General features: G+C 38.2%; 2 protein-coding genes across 3 annotated transcripts; both read right to left on the reverse strand.

Moving 5' to 3' along the window:
• Window positions 1-353: 353 nt before the first annotated feature.
• Window positions 354-1,469, reverse strand: LOC128256948 (MORN repeat-containing protein 3). Its single transcript, XM_052987684.1, has 2 exons — window positions 924-1,469; window positions 354-861 (listed from the first exon to the last, which is right to left on the reverse strand). Exons 1-2 carry the CDS (start codon window positions 1,399-1,401, stop codon window positions 422-424), a joined length of 918 nt encoding a protein of 305 aa, XP_052843644.1. The 5' UTR covers window positions 1,402-1,469; the 3' UTR covers window positions 354-421.
• Window positions 1,470-17,085: 15,616 nt separating this feature from the next.
• On the reverse strand, window positions 17,086-23,357 carry LOC128256986 (protein krueppel). 2 transcript variants are annotated; one of them, XM_052987756.1, is made up of 2 exons: window positions 22,994-23,357; window positions 17,086-22,470 (listed from the first exon to the last, which is right to left on the reverse strand). In XM_052987756.1, the coding sequence occupies exons 1-2, from the start codon at window positions 23,028-23,030 to the stop codon at window positions 20,996-20,998; spliced, it is 1,512 nt and encodes a 503-aa protein (XP_052843716.1). In that variant the 5' UTR covers window positions 23,031-23,357; the 3' UTR covers window positions 17,086-20,995. The 2 variants fall into 2 exon arrangements, with proteins under 2 accessions (XP_052843716.1, XP_052843717.1); XM_052987757.1 differs by having other exon boundaries at window positions 17,086-22,464; window positions 22,990-23,057.
• Window positions 23,358-24,892: the final 1,535 nt, after the last annotated feature.

Here is a 24,892-nt window from a genome sequence, read left to right on the forward strand (position 1 = left end):
GTGGAGATGCGCCGAGGCCCGCTAATGTCCTTTCTTTTATCATTAAGTAGAAAACGTGGGTATCTTTTTTGTGGATGGTGGGTGGGTGGTTTGTCTTGGGCGTGGCAAGTCCGTTTCTTTGGGTAGCGGATGGGTGATGGGGAATCGCAGGTATTTTAGCGTCCATTAAAAAAAAGTCCCACACTGTCGGCTTAAAGTTCCAGCAAAACCATTTTATAACTTTGGTAGGACAATACAGCTAGTTTAGATGTATGTCAAGTATATGAAATGTAAATATTTAATAACCAATTTATATAAAGCGCTTACTGGCTTAATAGGGGTTATTAAGTTGCACTGAAAATGAAGATTCAAAATTGTCATCACAACTAATTTAGTTTTTTAATATTTAAACAATCAATAGGGCTGAAAATGGTTTACAAAGCTAAATCTGAGTAACATTGGATTCATTTCTGGCAACCTGTTCGCAGTCACAAGTACAAGCAAATTCAGCACCAGGGTAGAGGTCTAAAATTGTTGGCGACGCGAAGCGTTCTTCAAAGGAAGCGTATTTTCGGTGATGGTGAATAAAGTCAAGACTGACTTTGTCATTAAATCTACGATGAGGCTTATCGCTAAAAATTTTATAATTTTTAAAAAGTTCCCGCATAATTTCGTTGGGATATTTAAGATAGTTTCGAGGTATCGGATACGGCGTTACAGCAAGATTGCATCGTATTTTGGGATCATCTTGCATGATCGATGTCTTGACATTATCGTTTTCCCACATTCCTTTCTGGATTTGACCCGTGTGCATATGGTAGAATACTCCCTCACCATTTTTATATCCTCGTGCAAAGTGTCCTTCGTATCTATTGCCATTAGCTAGTTTTTATTCAAAAAAAATGTTAAGAGAAATATCAGTTTGACTATTGTATCATACCAACCGTAGAACAATACGCCCAAGCCGTGTCGGAAATCAGCTTCCCACTCGCCCGCATAGATTCTCCCATCTTTGTACCATTGAACGCCCAGTCCGTGGCGTCGGTTTCTCAGCCATTTTCCGAAGTAGACGCACCCGTCGGGATAAAATTGCTTGCCCTCCCCACACTTCATGTCATCGTACCATCTTCCCGAATATATCAACTGTACGTCAGTCCCACGCTTGCGTAGCATTGATCCGACTCCATGCCGCTTGTTCATCACCCAGTGACCCTCGTAGACAAGCTGACCTTGGGGCTGCTTCTTACCCAAATAATACTGAGAAGTTCGCACTGCCGTCTTCTTAACCCCCCAACCCTGGTGTTCGTTGCATAACCAATATCCTGAGTAGGACCCACCTCCAGGATAGTAGAAAGTGGCTCTTCTATCTGAGCTGCACACAGGTTTATTAGGGCAAAAATAACGTTCCAAACAGGTACCCATGCTCGCTACGAAAACTTAACCTGGACTTTTAAAGATATGGTAATGTGTGAGTTGGGATTTCTCTGACAATTGAAAATTCACCGTTTGTAAATAGGGATAAATGTAAAGTTGCTGGCTTAGCATTATATTATTTAATAATCAGACCCCTTGGCTATACTTCTTCCTTATGCGCAGGACACTAACTATATAAACACAATTTACAAGCTTAGCTATCTATAAATTGTACGAAATCAAATGCGTGTTTAGAAAGACATGTCACACTTGAAAAGTTTTTTGGGTCAGCTTTTGTGTGACACTCAATATAAAACATCTTCATAAATTTGGGAGGCAAGAAGGTAAATGGCTTAACATCCATTGGGCCTTTTTATTTGTTGTCATTCAAATTTTCCGATAAGTGCAAATACTCTTTGGAGGGCGTCCACAGTAAGAAAATCAATTTCATTGTGTAAATACTGAGCAAAGCATTTTAAAGTACAAGTTTTAAATATTTCGTTAACCTAACAGTGGAAGTTATTATATTGTTTTTGGATATAATAAAGAGAAAATATTTTAAATACGTTTTTAGTAAGCATTCCTCTAATCGGTTATATATAGTTTCACTAGTTTCTGTTGCAGTTGGTTGATGGTTGTGGTACCATTTTTGTTTAAATTTGTATTTCGTTTTTTGCCTCTTTGCATGCTTACTCTATTTTTTTATTTTGAGTTCTGGGAAACTGATTTTTGTCCATTACAGACATATTTTACTAGCTCTGCATTTTTTGCATATTTTTAAGGTATACCAACACTATTTAGTTGTAAAAATACTTGCAGCCGATTATTAATCAAAAAACCAATTCGATTTCTTTGCTTGCTAAGTGCAAGGAAACGGTTGATCAGTTCGGTTAATTCCTCCACCTCCGGATGTTACTGAAGCGGATATCTGCCTGTGGGCAAAATAATTGCAATTGACAGGCGCTTTAATTTGTTTTCCTTTTCGACAGCTCACATAATACTGGGTCTGGGTTTACATGTTAATAGTGAACTAAATTCGGTGTAAATTAACGGCCGCTGTGGCTAGCCTATGTAGGAGGTTATTTGAGAAGAACAAAATCAAGAAAAATTTTCGGTTTCTGCGTCTCTTCTTTCTATCCTCTTTTTTTTTTGATAAACTTCAAATAAACAAATAAACGAAAGCAAATAAACATATAAAACTCTTAGAGGTTAAACTTTTTGGGTTTTCTGTTAAATGAAATGGAAAATTTTAATTGCTCTTCGCAATGTGTAAACAACAGTGCCGTTTTGTTATTTTTTTTATTTTGATAAATGCGTGCTTTTGAAATCTTCATTTTAAATATAAATTGTTATACACATTTCAAATAAAAAAACAAATTTTAAACTTTATAAAAGCTTTGAAATCATTATAATTTACAAACGATACTATAGTTCAGTAAAATAATTTGAGCAGAAACACCAATACTTATAAAGTTGAAATTTGTTTAAAGCGGCACAAGCAAAAATGAAGACAGACTGCCGCACGCATTCGATAAACGCACGTTGCAGATTTTTCTCATTAGGCTCAAGTCAGATTAGCCAAAACCACCGAAGAGAAGCTATGAATAAACGAGGCAAAATGGAAGGATACATGGAACTTGGTTAAAGCCAGGAGACAGAACACACGGGTGCCATAAATTATTTGCCCCCGAGGCAACCCTTGGAAGGCAGCGCATACTTTTCTAGTATACACCGAGACGAAGATACGATGGCGTTCAGCAGCATTTCGTTAAAAATTAAGTGATGGGGGTGCTCAATACGCAAGATGTGAAATGAGTTTGCTGGGTAGCGGGCTTCTTATTGCAACATCAGTCTGGCAGCCCTGTATTGCCACCGTTAAAATGGGAAACGGGAGAAATGTTATCGAACTTAATAGGACAAATTACCCAAGTCGACTTATGCGTACTCTTCCAGACAAAGCACAACCATTGCCTAGGGGATTTATTGCACTCGTGAAAGGATTACTAGGAAAGGTTTTTTTATTCAGTAAAATATACATGAAAAGAAGCATGCGTTTCCAACTTTACAAAGTCTATATATTTTTGATTACTGCAAAAAAACAAGGCTGAGATTACCGAGTGTTAAATTATTGTTTTTCGACGCATTCATTATTAAGATTCGTTTATGCCTTTAGTAAGTGAATTCTCTCCTAATGAAAAAATTTGCATATCGTACTGTGGCGCGACGCCTGTTCTTTCGAGATGGGGTTGTTTCTCGCCTGACATTATTTAAAGCATAAGCGAAGCTCATACATAAGATAAATGGCGTAAACGAGCAGGGGCCGACAGCAGGATAAAATCAATTTTTATGCAGGGATGCTTTTCCAGCTCGTGCCAATAGCTGGCAGGGTTAAAAGCCCATTGTTTTAATATAACCCTTTTATACACAACCCTTGCCCAGTGGGCAGTGGCCAAGCAACCAATGAGGTTTCAGCAGCTGATAAGCCTTTTTTCTGTTACCAAGGGTGAGAGTCAATACTATCCCAGCGCACCAGTGAGGTCCGTTCTATAATTTGGAAAAGTTTTTCTGTTTTTGTTTTGTAGGCTAAACTTTGATTTCTTTGATTTGCATTCGTCAAAGTTTCTTCAACCGGAAAGGAAAACAGAAAACGACCAAATATTGTGCTGGAAACAAATTAACAGTCCAGTGATTATTGTCAAAAGCAAACGACGGAAAGCAAAAATAAGTTCCTATCGTGTGGTCCGCGTCCTTCTCATACCCCTCCCTACTTCCTTTTGGCAACCAATTCAAAAATTAGAAAAGGGCATAATTTTAATGAACTTTCTTCTGGAATCCCGGCCTCCAAGCAAATAATACTCCGTGGTAGCCAAGCAGCTGTCGAAAAAGGACTTACAAGTTTGGATTCCGTTGTGCCCACTTGTCTTGGCTTTTGAGTTGTTTCATGAGCCTCTTTGGTGGGAGTTTGTTCTTCAAAAGAATTTTTTTTGAATCGTAGAAAATATAAAGTTAAGACATGCTGATTTCGGCTGGTTTAAATAGTAAAAAGCACCTAGACGCACGGTCGTTATTCATGGCTCTGATGTTAATCACTAAAACCAAATCGATGTCAGCCTGTAATTGCATCTCTGTTACTCGTTACGTCCTTTCTTTATGAGACTGCAATCTGAAACAGGTTTCGAATTGCAACGGCTGCAAGCCAAAAACTAGAGAAGCAGCACCTGCTCTTGTAATCTGTAACGACGACTCGACGAGTGCCGTTGCAATTTCCAAGACTTCCGTTAACTGTTATCAAATGAAGGACACCTTACCATTCCAAATAGAGATGGTTATAAAAAATTATTTACATATATGAATGATGAAACTTAATATATAACAGATAATCGAATATGTGGCAAAGCTCTACAAGGAATTGGCGATATTCAAAATACTTTTTTCATTTACTGATATGCCCTCTTCTCAAAGCCTTTTAAGAATTCATTAGAACTGCTTTTCAATTTGTACAGAGGGACAAACGCATTGAAAGCAAATAATAGATAGATTTCAATTGTCTGGAAGAAAAAAACCCAAAATGATTGATTAGATGCTAGTCAGGTAGCCATTAAAGGCCTCAATATGCTCCTAAGCCCAATCTTGCCTAATATTTTACGCTCATTTAGGGCATTACTGAAACAGCTAGCGGATTGTTCTGCAGCGCACCCTCCTCCTAACAATAGCCTTAACTCTTGAGCGGGCCCAAAAGGAACTGCAACTGTGGATCAAAGGATCACAATAAAGCGGATGGGAAAACTAAAACCAACGCCCGCTTGACATTTGGCTGCTAAACAAACAAATACTGCAAAAAACAGGAGGGCTTCAAAAGGAATGAACGGACAACCAACCTAGCAACTACCAATTCAGTGCGGGGGTGAGGAGCAGGTCAATCAAGGGCTAGGACCTGGACATACGTTCGTGCGCAGTTGCACTCCGGTGTTGCCTTTCCTTGCTGTAAAGAAAAGGAATATGATTCCCCTTCTTTGGTAAAAAAAAATTGAAACTGAAATTGAAATTGTGTCATTTCATGCCAAAACCTGAAGCGAGCACGGAGGAGGGGTACACATATACCTACACCTGGTCTTCAAGCATTTTTATGCCTTTGTGTAGTCGGCTTCCTCCCGTCATTTTTAATTGTTTGCGTTTAACGGTTATCAGCCGGGTACAAACGAATACAGAGAAAACCAAATTTATCAAAATTTTTTGTTTATTTTCTGGGTTTTTTTATGGCATAAACTCTTGACTTGGCCAGTTGCCCATTAAGCTTACTTTTAAGTGCCATTCAGACCCATTCTACCTCGTCTTCTCCGTGTCTTTCTCTACCAGAGCGCTTTGCACTCGAAAAATTTGCGCATGCACAGCAATTTCTTGTCTCGCTTTTCACTTTGTTTCTCATTTTCATTTCCTTGCTTTCCCGTATACCAATCTTAATTTTTTTTTTATGCTTTTTTGGGGTTGAAAATAATTCATTTATGTAAATGAGGGGGTGTTTAAAATTAAGCAAAGAGCACGTAGGCCAAAAGAAGCGGTACAAAAAAAACAACAGCAAGAAGCAGCAGCTATAATGAAGGAGGTGACTGGCTGAGTGGAATGAAGAAAGGGAAAGAATTCAAGCTTTGCAAGGGCAGTAAGGACGTTAAAAAACAAGAAGGAGCGCTTTCGTCAAGTGGCCCGACTACTAGATACCCGTTGTTGTGTTACTAGTTTTAAATAAATATTTCCTTCGTAGATAGCGCCAGCTTTTCTTTTTACAAGGCAGGAATATGGTCGAAAGAGTAATTTTTTGTTGAAAACATATGTACATTAAAACAAATCTGACTGATTGCTGAATGTTTGACTATAATTTCATAACTTGTGAAATAATTATTTGATTTGGTGTGCCGATCGATATAGACAAAATAAACATTTACGGAACACTTACTAATTTGTTTAAAACTTAAAAATAACTTGCGCTGCGTTTTCATAGCTAAACTCTTCATGTTAAATCCAAAATATCTTGCTTTTTACATATATGCTGCAAACTCTCGACGCTTATATGGATATACATTCGAACATGGCTAGTTGTCCAAATTAGCTATATATGTACTTTATAGGGTCGGGTACGCTTCTTCTACTTGAACATACTTTTCAACGAATATAATACACCCCTTACTCTAAGAGCAATGATAAAGACAAAAGGTTTTTTCGCTTTCCCCAAAACCACTCACCATCTAAAAAGTCCTCTTACCCCAAAGCAGCTTCTCATATTTTTGTGCGTTGGATATAAGCTACAATTTCTAAGCTTTTAATGACGGCAGTGGACAAAGGCGGCTGGAAACCCCACACAAAGCTAAAAAACGAAATTTTGTTCTTTAATACAAAACACAGTAAAATAAATTAAGTATAACATAATTTAGCCTGACCTCGTAAAGTAAAGGGTTTCATATATTTAACAGAGGGACTCAGTGTCGACCCGTTTGCTCGTGTCCCGGAAACTGAAAATGTTTTATCTTTTGATACAAATATTTTGTACTTCATAGATAAACTGGGGTGAACTTCACTTATCTACCATCTATCTCAAATAATATTTGAGTGCCTTGTATCATCAAATAAACAGCCAAGGGACTCTGCGTTTCTCATATGAGTATGACCCTTTTAGCACCAACAACAATCGCAATTCAAAGCACTGAAAGGAGTAGCTCAGCCCTATCTTAGTAAACATGACATTTATTACGCTCTATTAGCGATGAGGGGCGATTTTGAGAGATTCCGAATGGGAGAAGGGGTTTGTAACCACGGTTGGTGTGAGGTCATGCGAATTCATTCGCGTTTTGAGGGTGGAGCGTATGTGTGGTGGCAGTAAGTGAAAGGCTACGAACTGTAATGCTTTCAGTGTGAGATTTTTTATGCTAATATAACACACATGTGTAAGGCCACAGGAATAGGACGGGTAAACCAGCACTAACTGTTGACGCGTGTTGCTTCTGTGGCTTGCACATATGTGACTGCTGACTGGGAAAATAGAGCTAAGGACGGGGTAGAAGGTAATGTTGAAGGAGGGCTGTGTTTTGGCCTCGAGCAGTTGTTTGTATTTCCTTTTTCTTTTTCACCATTCTCAAAGGTTAAATGTTGCCACTGGGCACATAATTTTGTCAAGTGATGTGAGGGGTCTCACATGCCGCCCCTTCCTAAGCTCCAACTTGTTTGCGTTGTATCTGCTCCTTATGTTCACAGCCTATAGTGCTTAATGGGAAATTAAGAACTTAATTAATTCCTATGCCATTTATCTTCAGTGTGCAAAGGAATCTCCACGACACAAAAATCAACAAATTTCCACTGGTCAAAGTTTGGCGCATTGGTATTCCCTTCTTTCCAATTTCCGCGTATGTCGTCTTCTCAAATGAGATTTATTTATGCGCGTGTAGCAAAGACAAATAGGGAGGCGATGTATTGCGTCTTGGCCCACGTTTAGGATTTGCAAGAAGCAAATTAAAGTTATTTTCGTGTGCCCCAAATACTCACTGCCCTATTACAAACTATTTTGTTCACCAAAATTATGCTTTTATTATTTTGACAAGATGTTTTGTAACGCGGATAGTTTTGACTGCCTTGTAGCAGTCTAGGTTTACAGTTATTAGTGTCGCTAAAAAAAAATGTTTTTGCTTTATTAATTCACAAAAGATAGTTATTTTGTGATAATTAAATCATGTTATAGACAAAAAGTAAATAAATTATCTTAGAAGTAAATTATCTAGTTATCCGATTCTGGTTTAAAACAAAAAAAATACAAGTGTTTTTAGAACATAAACCAAAAAAAAAGAAAAATACGTCGTTTCTACACAAGCCACCATTAAACATTAGTTTTCATTCTGTTGCATATAGTACATAAGTGGGATCGGGCCGGATTGGACGACTATATTTTATAGCTCCCAGAGGGAAAATTTAAAACAATAAATAAGCAATAATTATAATTTATCGGCTTTTATATTTAAACGAACATGCTTATAGATTTAGTGATGGTTACGGAAAAATCGGAAAAGGAATTCATAAGAAAGATAAAAAAAATTAATCGCGAAATATAGCTATAATAAACAATAGATTTTATTTTTTTTATTTATTGTTTAGCGAAATTAAACAAAATTGTTTTTCCATATTGTATTATTTGTAGTAAATAACAGAATCTCCATCTAGCATTCTGTATCGCAAAATGTTTCATATTATGAACTATAAAATATTCATATGCGTTTCCCTCGTATCATAAAAACACATTAACGAAATTTGGTTGCGTGGAGTGAAATGTCGTCGAAGTTGAAGACTTCGCTTAGCTTTTCTGGCACTTATCTAATTGCATTAGAAAAGACGACAATATCAGAAACAGTCCGAAGGGCACCCTCTGCTTTGGACGGGGAAATTGCAATACCTTGCTAGCGAGGCATATGTTTCCTTGTCTTCTTTTTGACCCCGCATGTCTGTCGCCTGCTTTTCAAATTTTATGACATTTTTATTCGCTATGGTTTTGAAGCATACTTTCAGTAGCTTTTTCCCCCTGCCGTCTTTGAAGGCTGATTTTCGCAGAAAAAAAAACATTTCTTTTTATTTTCCGTATATCCGTGCTGGTGTTTATGCACCACCTTTTAAGATTTTATATCCGCAATAATTGGCGTAATTGTTTTGGTAGTTTCGCTTAAAGATAGGTCTAAAAGCTTTTCAGTGTCCGCACATGATGTATGTAGTTGTAAATCGTAATCCCTAAAATTAATTTTTCGTCCCTTTTTTACAACTTATAAATTTTGTATCCCCTAAATTTGCTGCAATGGGCACCATTTCTATAAAAACTTTAAAAAAATTATATAAATATGACTCAGTTTTAATGCTACTTTAAGCTTACATGTCAAATCAAGGAAGGGTATTTCAAAGTGTATCTGTAGGGATCGTGGTGTAAGTGAAACACACCAAAAGAGTTTTCTATGAATTGCGTCCATTAGTGCAGAAAGAGGGAAAACTCTCGTATGGTGCGCCAAATTGCAAGCTAATAGCAACACCCAAAATGGAGCCATGGGTGTACAGACTGAAAGAAAACGGAAGATGTAGATATAGAGGAAATCCAAAGGTCTTGTAATGAAAACGAGTCGAATGCAAATGAAGAAAAGGCTATAAACATATTTTTGTTTCACACAGACATACACTTGCAAAGTGAGTTTCATCATCATCCTTGGCAAGAAAATCAAAGTAACAAATGAGATGAAAAGAAAAAACCATGCCAAAAGCCAAAGCTAAGGAAACGCATTGATAAGAACAGAACAAGAAATGGAAAATTGCGAAAAAATAAAATTAAAATATCGATCAACAGTGGTGGTATCGAACTCCAACCCCTTTGCTGGGAGCAGGATTATCAAATGAGACAGCAAGGAAAAAAAACTTTGGTGTGGAAAGAGTTTTTCGTGAGTCCTCTATACGCGGGGTGTGTGGGTGGAAGTACAAAATAAAGTAGTAGTCGAATTTTGATTCGCCTGGAATGAACAAATTTAAAGCAGAACAGATTTATTTCAACTAAATAATGAATATAATTACCAATAACCGGAACTGAATGAACAAATAACTGTGGAATTTCTTCTAGAAGTTGATTCTGATATCTCCTCACTATATTTCGATTTTCTTGCATTTCATTTCGGTTAAGTGTATTCACCCTTTGCAAATGAGCTAGCTGCTTGGATGAAATAAGTACCGAGCCAGGGGAGGTGCGCCCACAAGGAGCAAAAGCACAATTTTCCACATTATCCCCCGACGACGACATCGATTCAGGCTGCGCAGAGCGCGACAGCATTGGCGTGGCCTCTATTCAAATTCTCTACTCTTGCTTTACACGCGCGATTTTCGTTGTTTTCGCTTTTACATTTTTTAATAGCTATAGAGTTTTTTCTTGATTCAGGCTCGGCCGAGGGTGGCACATTTTTTTCAATTCCCCCATTACAACCCTGCCAGCCACTTTTGACTGTGTGGGTTTGGTACTTAAAACGGTTGCCAGAATCTGGCTGGATTTGTCGCTGACGCCGTCTGAGTCCGCACCCAAGCCCACTTCCTCACTCCGAATTTCACTGCCACCACCTTTCATCCGCACTTGCGGGTATTAAACTTAATGTTGATAGTGTAATTTTATATTTAAAAGAAACGCCTAAAAAACTTACGGTTGAGTTTGAGTTCTTAATGGAAAGTCAATTTTTTTAGGCTATACGCAGCTGTCGATGATAGTTTAACTTAATATTTAATACATTTGAGTTTATCCAATTTGTGATAGATTTTTGATAAAATTGCTTTTTTTATTTATGGTTCCGTGAAAAAAAATTGTTTGTTTTTAAATTAACTGTTTTACTAGTTGGCAATTACCCATGGCTACCCCAAGGCCAGAAATTTCGCTGCCCTTATCTCTTCTCATACTCGCTTATCAAGAAATTACTACATCGGTTTTTTTATTTTACCTTTTCCTCTACTTGTTTTGAAGAAGCCTCTGGCAGCAAGCACAGTCGAATAAAAAATAGGCTGACGCTTACTTCCGACGAACTTACCGGGACCGTGCTACGTTACTACTGTCGTTTTTCAATGAAGCCAAAAGCTAGATAAAAAACCTTTGACACAGTCAGCTTTTCTACACATTTTTAAGGGTAGCTCTCAATGATTTTTTCATCAGACTCTGCACATCCTCTCGAATCCTTGCTCGCCTAATGAAAGGCCTCCGTCAATTACTAGAAAGCCACGCGTCTGAAAAAAAGTACAAACCGACGAAAAAAATTAAAGACTTTACCAAAAGACGGCAAACTGGAAGGATGATTGAAATCCTAAGTAAGCAGAATTATCATGCAATTAAGTTCTTCTGGGAAAGGAACATTTATTTTTTGAAATGTATTGAAAGGTACATATACAGGTATAAACAACAAAAAACAAGGAGCGTGTCTATGAATAAAACTTTTACGATTGAGTATTTAAAAACAAGATCAGCAGGTGAGATTTCAAATCACAATAGTTTGTAGGTTTACATATTTATAGGGATCTTAAAGCCGGATAGCTCATTTTATGATTTTTTCTCAAAACAACAGATAAGGCATGATTGCGATTACTAAACTGTAGGATATGATAAAGGGTTTGGATACGGGAAGGAGACTGAAGAAATCAAACTGTACTGCAATATTGTATTATTATATTGTATTATTATTATTACATACCCATATTCTTCGGTACGAAATGGCTAACACATATTTTTTTCGCAAGTTTTTGGCCAAAACCTTTTGTCTTCCTGCTGTGCACGTGTGTTTGCCAGTTTTCAATGTTTTCCTCGAATGATGTCACGGAAGCAAGCTGATTTTTTATACCAACTATTAGGGAAAATGAATGGGGCGGATTGGGGATGTGTAAGTAAGTACAATGTGCGGCTTGTTTGAACATGTGTCCTTTCCGTACGGATTGACCGTTCTATTTGAAAAAGGTATTTGGAACAGGATATACTTAAAAGTGGCAAGGGCCAGTAGGCGCAGCAGCACCGCAGGACATGCCAACGTCTTTGGAATGGGCAGCTGTCAGTGCCAGGACTTGAGCCCGCAAGCCTTTAAGTTTTCGCTTACCTTGGCGAGCAGCTGTCTAAATTGATAATAGGCGTAAATGAGTCGCCCAATGGACGCCGAAAGAAATCCATAAGGAAAAACTAATTTCCGCTACTCACAAAGACGGCAAAGAACATGACGTGTGCCGGTCGCATTCTTTGCGCAAAATCCTAGGTTGATCTTCATCTGAGTGTGCGGCCCCTAAATAGGGATTATTTGTCGTATGCTAAACAAAAAAAGACGGTAAAACTATGAACTGCAGGGTAGTCGGAAACCAAAACCCTTTTCAAATTCCATAAATCTCTATCCTCTGTTACATGCAGATCTCTGTCTATGGGGTTTTTTTTGCAGCCGGCATTTGCATACCTAAAAAAATTAAATATTCAAAAAAATGAGGCTGTGCCTGGCAGGACACACGACAAACGCACCCCATATAACGATTTTTTTTCTGTTCGTTACCCAGACAACATTGAAAGTCCTGCGGCTAGGAAAGGGGCAACCCTTTTTTTTCACTTTTAAAAAGGGGTCTCCACAACTTTTAATTTGCATTTTGTTGCTTTGTGTTGCTGTTGGGATTTGAAAATCAAGTTTTTAACTTACCCCTGAAATTGTCGGCATCAGGATCTCTCTAAAAAATACAAATGCCAGATATTTTTGGTACAGTTTTTTTATTCTGAATTTGACAAGTGAATATTCAAGTAAGCTGTGCAAGGGTTAAAAACCTTAGATGAATACAAAAAACGTGGGTACTTTAGCATGTGCTCAGGCAGAATAATTTGGGTAGATGTGGCGAGGGTTAAGATGTAAGAGTAAAAAAGCAGGCCGAAAAAAGGGTGAACTCAAAAGAAAACTGTTTGATCCTGGTATTAATTAAGAGAATATCGAGTTTATTAAACTAAATAAGTTTAACGTTTGGCTATTTATTTTTTTCTTCAGAAATTTAATAACCACAATTGAAAAGAAATAAAATGTTTTCAGAAAAGTAACATCAGTTTGATTTTACAAATGTGCATTATTCTTGCTACACGAGAGATATTTAAGCATCGAATGGGTTAAAAAAACACACTTCCTTGCATGCAAAGCGAAAGTTAATCACAAAATACATTACGGTGGATATAAAAAATAGATGAAGAAAAAAAATGAGGCAGACGGGCGCGGGTTGTTTTTTTCCTGAGAGGGGTTAACTTAATTTATGCGCATTGCTGAGTTGGAAGCATGTCAGCGGCGATTGCGGCAGTAGATGCCGTGCCGAAGCTTGGTATGAAGTACGCCAGCACCACGATATGTATTCCTTTCTTGCTCGATTTTTTTAATTTAGAAAATATGCCTCATTTATGGAACGGATTGTTGCCACGCAAAATGTGGAGTGCTTCAACTGTATTCGAAATTATTGATTTATGCTCTCACGATGTGTCTAGCGTATTACGAGATGAGTGGTTCTCGGATTATACCTATCCGACTATTACATCTCGTTTACTCAACTCGTTGATTCTGTCATTATAAAGCGTTGTCTTTAACAATTTATTATACATATAAGGTAATTTACGAATGAACAATTTTTCCTTTCGCGTTTCCATATTTTTGAAGCAAAACAAAAGAAAGGCATTTCTTGTTAAATGACTCCCATTAGGCACACTTCAAACTCCAATTAAAAATTATTAGCAGGGGCTCTTAAGTTAAAGTTTCTCATTTAAAGTACATGCCGTACCTATAATACCACCTTGATAAATAATTGCACATTAAGAAAAACGGCTTGGCCACCTGCGCAGCTCGGCGCCGAATGATTCCGTTAATATGCTTATAGCGAACGAAGGGCGGCAAGAAGGGACGCAAATACTTCAAAAGGCATTTAAAACAAAAAAAACCGACACAAAATGAAAGCTAAGTTTGGGTGGATTAAAAGGGGTGGTGAACGAAATTAAATTTTGTACTTCGCATAAACTTAATTACTCGGCTTGGCCGGTTTGGTGAGATGTGGGTGCAGAGGGATGTCCAGAACGACAGGCTTTTCAATCTCCTTGAGAGAGCCTGCGCAGTCGCGAGATTCGCCTTTGGTTCGCTCATTAATGGTCGCACTTAATGGGAAATATTAAATTATGCCCTTGCTGCACTGTGTTGTTGCTGGCTTCATTTTGGGCCCTTTGCTAATTTAACCCTCCGGACTCCAGGCCGCCAAACAGAAAAGCCTTTTGTCTTTCCACTGGGATGCTTGCTTTCATTTGAGTGTCAAACAAACTCATTTCCATGTTAATTGCACGCCATTTTGTGCCTTTGGTTCTTGCCCTGGTTGATAGGCTGATTATCCTTTCATTTATGCAAAGTCCTAGCTGTTGTTAATTCGCTTATTCTTTGCCGACATTCAGGTTCTGGGTTTGTCTGCATCTTAATTAATGTTTTCCTTGTTGTTATGCAAAGAAGTCTTTTTATTAAAAGGATATCACTTCCAGGTCTGTTTTATGCCTGTTCACTTTAGATATAAAAGGTAATTAGAATTTTTTCATTGGCCTGTTTAATTGCGTTTTACATATTTTGTGGTGAAACCTTACAGTGGGAACTTTGTGGGTTGCGTTTGTGAGGAGATGTTCTAAAAGTTATTCTGCTTCTGTAGTAAATGGCTTTATGTAACTTTTGGATACAGCGTAAATAAGTTAAAAGGCTGTCCGACGAAAGACTCGCAGCTTGCACGGCCTCTATGATGGGTTCTTTATTCTATAAGCGAATTAGAAATCCATTAGGCACTCCACCGACAGCATTCCTAAAAGTTGGGTACTCGAAACGAAGGCTAATGCAACATCATTAAATAATAAGTGGTTGTAAGAAAAGCCTTTTTGGCCTATATATGGGTTATAATTAAATTGAGCAGTTGTGGCAAGTCATCTGAAACCTCATAGTGGCATATATCTATCCAAATCTGATCTCTGTCGCCTTCATTCCTTTTCCTACACGGATGCTTAAATTTATGCTACAGTTTTCATATTTTGCACAAAGCACCCGGCGAGCATAAATACCTCTACAAAATAAAACCCACAGCAAATCGCTTAAATCGTATCAACAGCTTGCCAACACGCCCTCGCCCACACATGCATAAACAGATTCGAGTGTGTGTAGTGAATGATAGCTTGTTGATAGCTCACTTTCCATTCCAGAATGTCAACAAGCAACACTCCTCCCCGCCAGGCACTTGCCCAACACGACAACCAACCATACCATGCATATCATTTTCAAACGTTTTTCACTTGATTTTCTCTAAACAAATTTTGCAAAAAAAAAAAAGGGGAAAGAAAGGGTCCACGACCTTCCCAAGGGAGAAGCGAAATCCTTGGTGAAGCTCATGGAAATAGCGTGTGTAGTGACGTTTGCCTTTATTGTTGTTGCAAAATTGCCGTTTCCGTCGTAAAATTCGCTGCGGCTTATGTATGTAAATTTGTCCAAATTGCCGAAAATTTGTGGCAAATAAAAAACATATGGGAGAGGGTGGAAGTTATCGCACTTGTCTAATGTTAATGCAATCATCAGTACTTTTATCATAGAACTGACGTTATGGTTATTTGGCCGATTTGTTATGTTGCAGAGAGGTTGCAGGTTAAAAATAATATATGGGGTAAATAGCTTAGAAGTGTGGGAATCCGGTGTTTTCTTGGTACTATATTCTATTATATGCCTCAATTATAGATGACAACTTACATAATCGGTATCGCACTTTGCTCTATATACTCACCCCAATTAGTTTAAATGAATGTTTCCAAATCCCATGAGAAGATACCCGTCATTGCTCTCCTATCCTTTCTATTTACGACATTAATTCCATGAATAATATACTCTCATTTCTATAGCTTTAACGCTGACTTTTTTCCCACTTCCTGAGCTCTAGCAGTTTTTGTCTTTCCTCTGCTTCTAATTCCAAAGGGGTTGTTTGTAATTTTCTTCTAACAAAAATGTCTTTTTGCTTTTACATAGCTTATCTTGAACTTCAGAGAGACCAAAATGAAAAAGATAAATGTAAAATGAGTCTGAGAAACCACTGAGAGCTGCTGCGTGGAAAAGCTTTGCCCAAGGGGTGCAGGGTGCAGGGTGCGGGGAGCGGAGATGCAAAACGTCTCAATGAGTTTAACGCTCGCTGCTTGATAATGAGCAGCAATGAAAGCGAGTCAGCCGAAGACCAAAGAGCTTTGTCCCACGCCATACTTTCTCCCATTCCCTGGTTATGACTGCCTTGTTCCAGCATTAAACTCTTTGATGAAAGCAAAGGTGCAACAGGGACGCAAGATTTGGCAATCTCTCTTTCCGACAGACGCAGGTGGCCTATTGCCGCCATGCTTCAAAACAACGAAGGTGGCGAGAGGGGTTGAGAGAGAAAGCGAAAGCACTTCGTATGCAAATGAGTTTTTCGTTATCCTTGCTGCTGACGCCGCTTCCCTTCCCAGCCGCTGCTGTTCTGTTCGAGAGGGTTGTTTTTTATTTTTTTTTTCAATCGTAATTTTGCTTTTCTCACTTCTGCTACGTGTATTGCTCGACAAGAAAAGGAGCCAATCTCGTAAACTCCTAGCGAAATTAGTAGAGGTCGAAATGTAAATTATAATGAGCCTGCTTTCTGAGGTACTCAACTCGCTGTGCAAATCTTTGAGCCAACCTGTATACTTTCACCATTGGTACCATGCAGCGTAAACTCAGTTTTAAATATTGTCTCAGAGTGTCGATCTTGGTCCCGATCCTGTGTTTGCCAAAATTTGCGTGCCCTGCCTGGTGCGGCGGGGGTAGAAATAGCCATATGGTGCACATGATTTCTTCCCTTTTTTAAAATCTCTTGTGACGGAACTTCATGCAACTATTGTTTGCAGTTCTTGGCTCTGGCAGGATCTTTTTAAAATCCGTAACTAAATGTGACTCAATTCTTAGGAAAGATTACCTATCTAAAGAAGGGAATGTAAAATCCATAATATATGTACTTTATAGGGTCGGAGGTGTCTCCTTCACTGCGTTGCAAACTTCTTACTGAAATTATAATACCCTCGCAAGGGTATAAAAAGCAACAATAATTTACCATATTTTTATTTAATATTTAAACATTTTAGTATTTCATTATCGTCGCTGACTAAATTCCTCCTCGCTATGTTTTCCATGCCAAAATAAGTAAACACACTTTTATCACTTTTTTTACAATTACAATGGTTTTTTTGTAACATTTAGTTATTAGGAGCAACAGAGAATTATGGGGAAAGCAAAATAAATTGTATTGAAATAAATAATAAATCAAAATAACAGTTTATGAAAATGTTATTAGGTATAAAAGATTAAGGACCATTTCTTAACTTAAAACCGGACAAATGACCAAAAGATACAGAACGAATGAATATGCTGTCTCTAAGACCCTTTCCATATTTTCATCCTAACCTCCAACTTCCTTTCGGGAGCTTATTATAATGCTCCGCTTGGTTGGGAGCCAATCTTAGACATTCCGTGTCTTCGTCCCCATTCTCATTCTCGGACTAGTCGAATTGCGGGTAAAAATCATAATTTTTCAATTTGAATAATGAACAGCAGTTGACTGCGTCGGCAGTTCGTTGCCAGCGAAGCCTTTAGATTTTTTTTGAGTTCCTTTTATTTTCTTGGGTTTTCTTTGCGGTAAGAGCACAAAAAAATCCTAACAGCCAAACACTCGTAAACTCATTTGAGAAAAAATATATCTGCCCCCAAATCCAAATTATTTACTCGAAAGCTAAAAAAAAGATGAAGTGGTAGAGGGTGAGAATGCGGCATGAATGCCTGCACTTACAAAAACTGTAATCATTATAAATTATATTTTTGTCACACATATTATGAATGATTAGTAAATTGTTGCAAACAAAAACCTATTTAAAACAAGAAAGCAATGCAAACTTCGTAAAGTAAAGTAAAACATAGAGAAGCTAACATTTTTTTTTATATCTTATACCCTTTCAGCCAGAAAGTATATATATTCTTGATTTTCATCACTAGCCATTTCCGTCTGACTGTCCGTCTGCCAGCTTAATTTGTAATTTGGTAACCTATTTTCTCCCTACTTGCAACAGAAAGACAATTTGTTGGTAAAGTTCCATTCAGATAACTTTAAAGACTTGTTTGCGTAGAAACGGTCGGACGGACGGACATGGTTAGATTAACTCTTCCAGTAGTGCTGATCAATAATATATATACAAATTTCGACTGAATTTATAAAATCCTATGCAAGGCTATAAAAATGCGAATTAAGTTACTATCTCGCCCCAGCTTATTTTTTTACGTGTATGCTGAAAACGCTCACGGAGCTCCAAACGAATAAAGGCTAAAATGCTAATAAGCAGCGCAGTACGCGACTTTGTCCTTCCTCTCTCTCTTCTAGACCTTTATACATAAGACGCCCTTTATATAATACTTGTACATGCTGCCATTTTATATATAGGGGGCTGCCAGGATGAAGCCTTTTTTGGCTGTTGAAAGGGGCACAAAGAAGTGGAGGCGTCAGTTTCGCTGGAAGGTTGAATGAGAGTTGGTTGGGAGGTATGGGATGAGTGGGAGGTCTCGCCTTTTCTTCATAGCGTTGTAGTTGTTTGCTCTCTCACTGGAGATTAAATGGGGAAAAACACTGTGACATTTTCTGGCTGCGCGGCGCGTTTTTTAAATTTTTTTCTGCTCAGCTGCTCCTGCCTTCAGACGAAAATTCAAATTCCGGTGAAGGGCTGGGTTAGGCAGTAGGGGGTGGCGACAGCATTAGTGGGGCGTCTTGTGGCAAATGTAAAATAATGCGAAAGGGCTTCGTTTGCATAAATTAAAAATTTATGTAATGCTGCCCGTTGTCGCCTTTGGAAAAAAAGAAAAAGCTTTGGCTAATTTTCCTGCGGGGTGGTGGTTTCTTGACTGATTGGTAACAAATTTTCGTTCGTTTCTTTAACACAATTTTGTATATACATATATATATATATATATATATATATATATTATTTAGTTTCGCTGGCGTACAATTTGTTTGTTTTAACATAATATAATTTTGTTTAGCTTTAAATTAATAAATAATTATAAGTATTTATACGTATTGGTTAAGCATATACATAAAATTGGCGTTTAAAAGCCAGTAACATTAAACTAAAAATTATTATGACAAAATGTGACAGCTCTTCTTATTTATTATGTTCTAACAATCATTACTAGTTTATTCGTTTAAGTTATTATAATTTTTCTAATTTATCTTTACTGGTTTTACTGATGCATTGCACAAGGTATATATGTCGGTAAATATGAGAAATTAATTCAGATTTCGGCATAGTTTTTCGTTTTCTTGGTTACATTGCATAATTTGAGCTGCTGCTAGAATGTTGCATAAATCGAATTTTGTTTATTTACATTAAAATTGACTTTGTATCTCTAAATATTTAATTACATCTAACGATTTAAACATACTACATTTTAGTGTCGATTATTAATGTACACAATCAATATGAAATATTTGGAGGTCTTTCGGGCAAAGCGCGATTTTCAGAAAACTTGAAATGCGCTTGCTATCTGATTTTATTATTTTTGTAATCTTTTAATCTTGAGGAACTTGTATACCATACACTTGAATGAACAAAGAAAATTACATAACATTTGTTGCATTTTTAAGACTTTCGAACGTACAACAAAGGGCGCATTGGCAAGTTTGTTTGCTTACCGATGAATTGAACCAAAGATTGCACTAAAATTATTATGTAGTGTAAGTTTATTTAGTTATGTACAATATAATATTCTTATTTATTACCATAGAAAGTATTTACACTTACTTCAAACTCATCTTATATATGAATATCGTTTTTAATTTTAGGTTCCTTTAAAATATTCATCAAAAGTACGCTTAGCTTTGGCTTAGCTTTTTAATTTTTTTTAATGTTGTATATAAATTCAGTTGAATTGTACGATTGCCAAATTGTTGTATGTATATACTTTTCAGCTCACAACAATTTCGATACAAAGAGGTATTGGAGGTATTTGGTTATAGCATTTTCTTCCTGTTTACTTGGTTCAAATCTTACAATTATAATTATTCTTAACATATGATTAACATCCAAATGTGGTTACGCATTGAGCCATATGTTTTTTAAGGGTATGGTTTCGAAAAGTTTTGAAAAGTTACTTACAGTTTAAACAAAACTACGTTTTAAAAATGGAAGAATATGAAGTTTAACAGCGCCAGCAGTTTTAATTATGGAATATGACATTCCAAAACAATCCAACCAAATAATAAAAAATAATACATTTCAAGTTTTTAAATAAATTTATTTTTCAATTGCATGCAAGCAAATATGTAACTAAATATAAAATAAACTTGTATATAAAATTAAATATTTATTTTAGATTTTTTCAGTTATTATGGGCTAACTAATTAAAAAATAGTTTTTAATATAATTGGCAAACAGAACAAGTAGCTTAAAAATTTGTATTTATTAACTTAAAGTTTATTTTGATTTCATGGTTATTGGCATTGCTTTCTTTAAGAATTTTATTAAATTATATTAAAATAAGCTAACATATTAATTAAAAACATTCGATAGACTTTATGTTTTTTGTTTTGTGTCTTATAATTTTGTAATACAATTTTTGGAGCGCCGAATAATTTACAATTGGCAGCTGCATAAGCTGGATATATACAATTTAAGGGTTTTGATAAACCTAAAGATACAACTTAAATGAGATGTTAAGAATGGCACGACATTTTCGATTCGATTTGGTGGGGTTTGGCGATAAAGGGCGATAGGCTTATGGCATATTTAGCTAATTTTGTACAACTTTTGTGTTTTTTTTGTGTTTTGATCAATATGCTATTATTTCTTTAAAATCTTATATGAAGTTGATTTTTAGTTACTTGTACTAAGCATTAAATTCCTGTTGCAAAACTTTTGACTATCCACTTTGAAATGGCAAAATTTTCAATTTTGTGTGGATCGTTGCCAGCCACTTTCTTTCATCTAATGAAAACTAATCACTGGCTATGTACACGTCGGTGTTGGACTGGTCTAATGATGATGCTGGCGCAGATAGAGGGCAGCGGCGTCATCCAAATCATCCAAGTCAATTTCTTCGGGTTGTTCTTGAGATCCTACAGATCGGGGCGAGTGCATGCTTAAGTCCTCAGGTTCGGTTTGCTCGGGCATATCACTGGGAACATGAGGGATTTGAGGAGGCGGTAGGCGAAATACTCTGCGAATATCCTGGGCCTTGCGTCTCGCGATGCTGTTGCTACAATGGCCGTCTACGGAGCTGGCTCCATCCTCAGACAAATCCAATGGGGCATCGTCTTCCATAGTACCTTTTTCCAAGTCAACCGACTCTTCCGAACCTCCATAGCTGGCGCACATTGCAGCGAATTTATTGGTAGATGACTCAAGAGCCATTGCGGTGACCGCCATGGGATAATCTCCACTCATAGCTGGTGACAGGGCCGGAGTAGGCGGTGACTGGATGCCGCACTTGTGATTCATCAGATGATGGCGCCGTCGGAACTTCATGTGGCAACGTTCGCACTCGAACGGCTTTTCGCCATTGTGGACCAGCATGTGGGACTTCAGCTGATTGGAGTCACTAAATTTGCCGTCGCAGATTTCGCAAGTATAGGGACGCTCTCCAGTATGAACCCGCAAATGCCGTCTAAGATTGGCCACCTGAACGAACTGACGATCGCAGTGCGAGCAATGGTATGGCTTCTCTCCAGTATGCAGACGCATATGAGTTTTTAGATGATGGTCGCGGGTAAACCGTTTGTGACATTCCGGGCATTCAAAAGGCTTCTCACCGGTATGTGTGCGCTCATGGTTCTGGAGGACGTGCTTGTAGCCAAAGCTGCGCGAGCAGATTTTGCAGGTGAAGCTCTTGTCCCGCGATGGATCCTTGGAGGCAGCACCTCCTCCAGCGTTTCCACCTGTACCCTCGTGTGTGGAATTGGGAGAACTTCCGCTGGAAGGCGGAGAAATAGGTCCACCCGTTGTGTGGTACAGATCGTTTACACTCATGCTGATTTCCGTCTGGAACTCTTTTTTTACCGACAGTTTGCGAGCCTTCTTCGCTGGCTCGTGGTGCTGGGGCGTGCTGTTGGGCGAACTCAGTGGATGCTTGCCACTGCCCAAGGGCGTTGATACCGGCGAGTGGGGGCTGGCTGGCGGAGAATGCAAATGCGTGCCCTGGGGCGGTAGCGACTGCTGGGCTGCCCAAGCTCCGAACAAAGCCGCCGGATTGTGTGGGAACAAAGTGTTGGCTAAAGTGCTCATGGGCAGCTGAGCCATAAAAGCGGCAGCCTGACGGTTCGCAGCCAGGAGTTGAGTGGGCGAAAGCATTCTAAAAGCTGAGGCAGCGGCCGCCTGTTGGAGACCCATGGCTGGGTACATTGCTGCGGCGCTGGTAGCTGATGTGTTGGCCGACATTGGGGGCGATAAGGACATGGATCGATCAACAGCGGCTTCCTCTCGTTTAATGCCAGCTAATGCAGCAGCTAAGTCTAAAAAAATAATAAAACATAAGTTAGTTTACTGTTTACAACAGGTCAAATATGTGTTAATAGGAGTGGGAGCTTTCGGAACTTTGAATATTTAAATGCAGAAATAGTCTCTCGGTAAGAGCAAACATTAATAAGAGCAAAGAATTTCACATATGTTACATGTGCGAGAGAATGCTTTATACTCTTTGTTCTCTTTGGGCTCCTCTCTGTTTGGGGCTCTCTAGCATTTGTTTTGGTGGGTAACGAGTTAGGTGCCGGTTCCTCGCTAAACTTGTAAACAAAGCCCAATTTATATAAATGTGTTAATTGTATCGATTGTGTGCATAGGTAAAAATGGCTTTTGCCAGCAACTTCAATACATTTGGACACCGACTGCCAAATTTTAGGGTTTCAGTTTTCGTTTTCGAAGTTTATATACAGGGAACGAGTGTTAAAGGTTCGAACGATTGATGATTGTAAAAAAAAGTTCTTCCAGGCAGTAATAAATGAGAAAGAATTTGTTTTAATCTTTGCTTATACATACTTCTTGTCTGTGCGTCTTGAAGCATCGATATGGCCATCAATACGTTGTTTCTGTATTTGTTCCTTTCGATTTCCTCTTCACCAAAGCAAATACACTTTTACGATTCGCTTAATAAGTTGTTTAGTTATAAAATCATAGACAACAAATTTTCATTTGAGCAACTTATGCACTTTTCAGGATATGAAATATTTCTTTCACGCACTTTTGTACTTTGAGGTAGAGTGTTTTCACTGATTTTTCCTTTATTAAAAAGTTTACCGATTTGCAAAATGAGGTAGTTTTAATTTGATTGGGTTTGTTTTATTCGCGTTTGTGTGTGGCACAACAAATGGTTGTTCCTCTCACTGAAAGAGCCAAATCACGACTGATACAAATTCGCTGCGTGCGCTAACTATAAGTACGCTTCGCCTCGGCGAAAGAGTCTCACTCACCCTCGCGGGCACGCACACTGGCTCAGATCCACGCACTCAATTCGCTCTCCCGCTCACACGCATGGAAGACGGGTGCAGAAAGGAAGAGAAAGCATCACGGCGACGGCGAAAACCGATCCCCAGACCCGAAGCAGGTAAATTAAAAACTGGGCACTCCGTTTAGTTGAGTTATTTTCATCGGTTTCTTTTTTACCTAGAAGTGCTGATTTTTCGTATGCAAATTGGTGGGAAAGAGACAGCCGCTGACACAGTTCTATGTGGAAGCCATATCTGACTCCAGTCCCACAATCGGTTCATTATTTAAAACAAGAGATGTCGAATAACGAAAAATATCTTTAGTTAGCTCACTGCAGACTTTTATGACCTCTGCGTTTTTTGTCCGTCATAAAACATAAAAAATCAAAACTATGTGTTGCCCATGAAGGGACATAAAAAACTTATGACCACTTCCGCTTGTGTTTTTTAGAGCCTTATAAAAAGTGCACTAGAAGTAAATTTGAAGAGGAACAAGGATCAGATGGGGACACCTATTTGGAAACATGTAACCAGGACTCACCTAAATAACTCACTCGGATGTGCCTTGGCCATTGCCCCTTTACACATGCGAGCACTGTGGAAAATAACTCAGCTTGCGAAGGGGATGAACTCCAAAGGAGAACTGGGCGAAAGGACATCCGTGAGAGCGAAAGAGCCAAAAGTCAGGAAAAGAGATGCAGGGAGGGGTTGAAATTCAAGCGTGCGCTGTAAGAGTGAACAGGAAGTAAACAATACATCAGCCTGACGAGGTCCCCCCAAAGCAGGAAAAGAGACCGAGAAATTTTTGAAAATAGTCTGAGTGAGTTTTTTTATGTTTTTTGGCAGCCTGTTGAGCAACCTCACAAAGAAGTTGAAGTTCGGTTTAATGGGTAACTAATTATTGGCACACGACTAAAAAACAAATAGTAAATAAGGAACTAGTAAAAAACACATTCAGGTAGAAAGAAACTAGGCAAGCCTCATAAAAAAGCAGCCTCACAAATAGTTGGAACATAATTATTTTTTGCTTGCATGGAAGTTCTCGGTGACTTTTGCGGATTGACTTTTAAATGGTTTTATGTAGATTTTTATGGCAAGGACATGCTGCGCTGAACTTATGTTGAAAATGGGTCTAGATCGGTACGCTGGGTTTCCTAGGTAGGCCAAGGACGCGCAAAACTCGGCAGGCGGTTAATGCGAACTACCGTGGATTTTTCGAAAGTAAAACCAAACAATAGCCGAATGGGACACGCAAATCCTTGCTCTGCATAATGTTACGTAAAATTCGAATAGTTTGTGTCACCGAATGAGCACGGTTGACTTCAGCGAAAGATTTTCACAAAAATAAAATTCGCAGAAGGCATTAAACAAGATTCAAGCACCCAAAACTGACCTTATTGATAAGAATTTCTGCCGTTTCTTACCGCTTCCCTCACATCCTCACAGGTTTCGG

The sequence above is a fragment of the Drosophila gunungcola genome (assembly GCF_025200985.1).
Source record: "Drosophila gunungcola strain Sukarami chromosome 2R unlocalized genomic scaffold, Dgunungcola_SK_2 000079F, whole genome shotgun sequence".
In the NCBI taxonomy this organism is placed as follows: Eukaryota; Metazoa; Arthropoda; class Insecta; order Diptera; family Drosophilidae; genus Drosophila; species Drosophila gunungcola.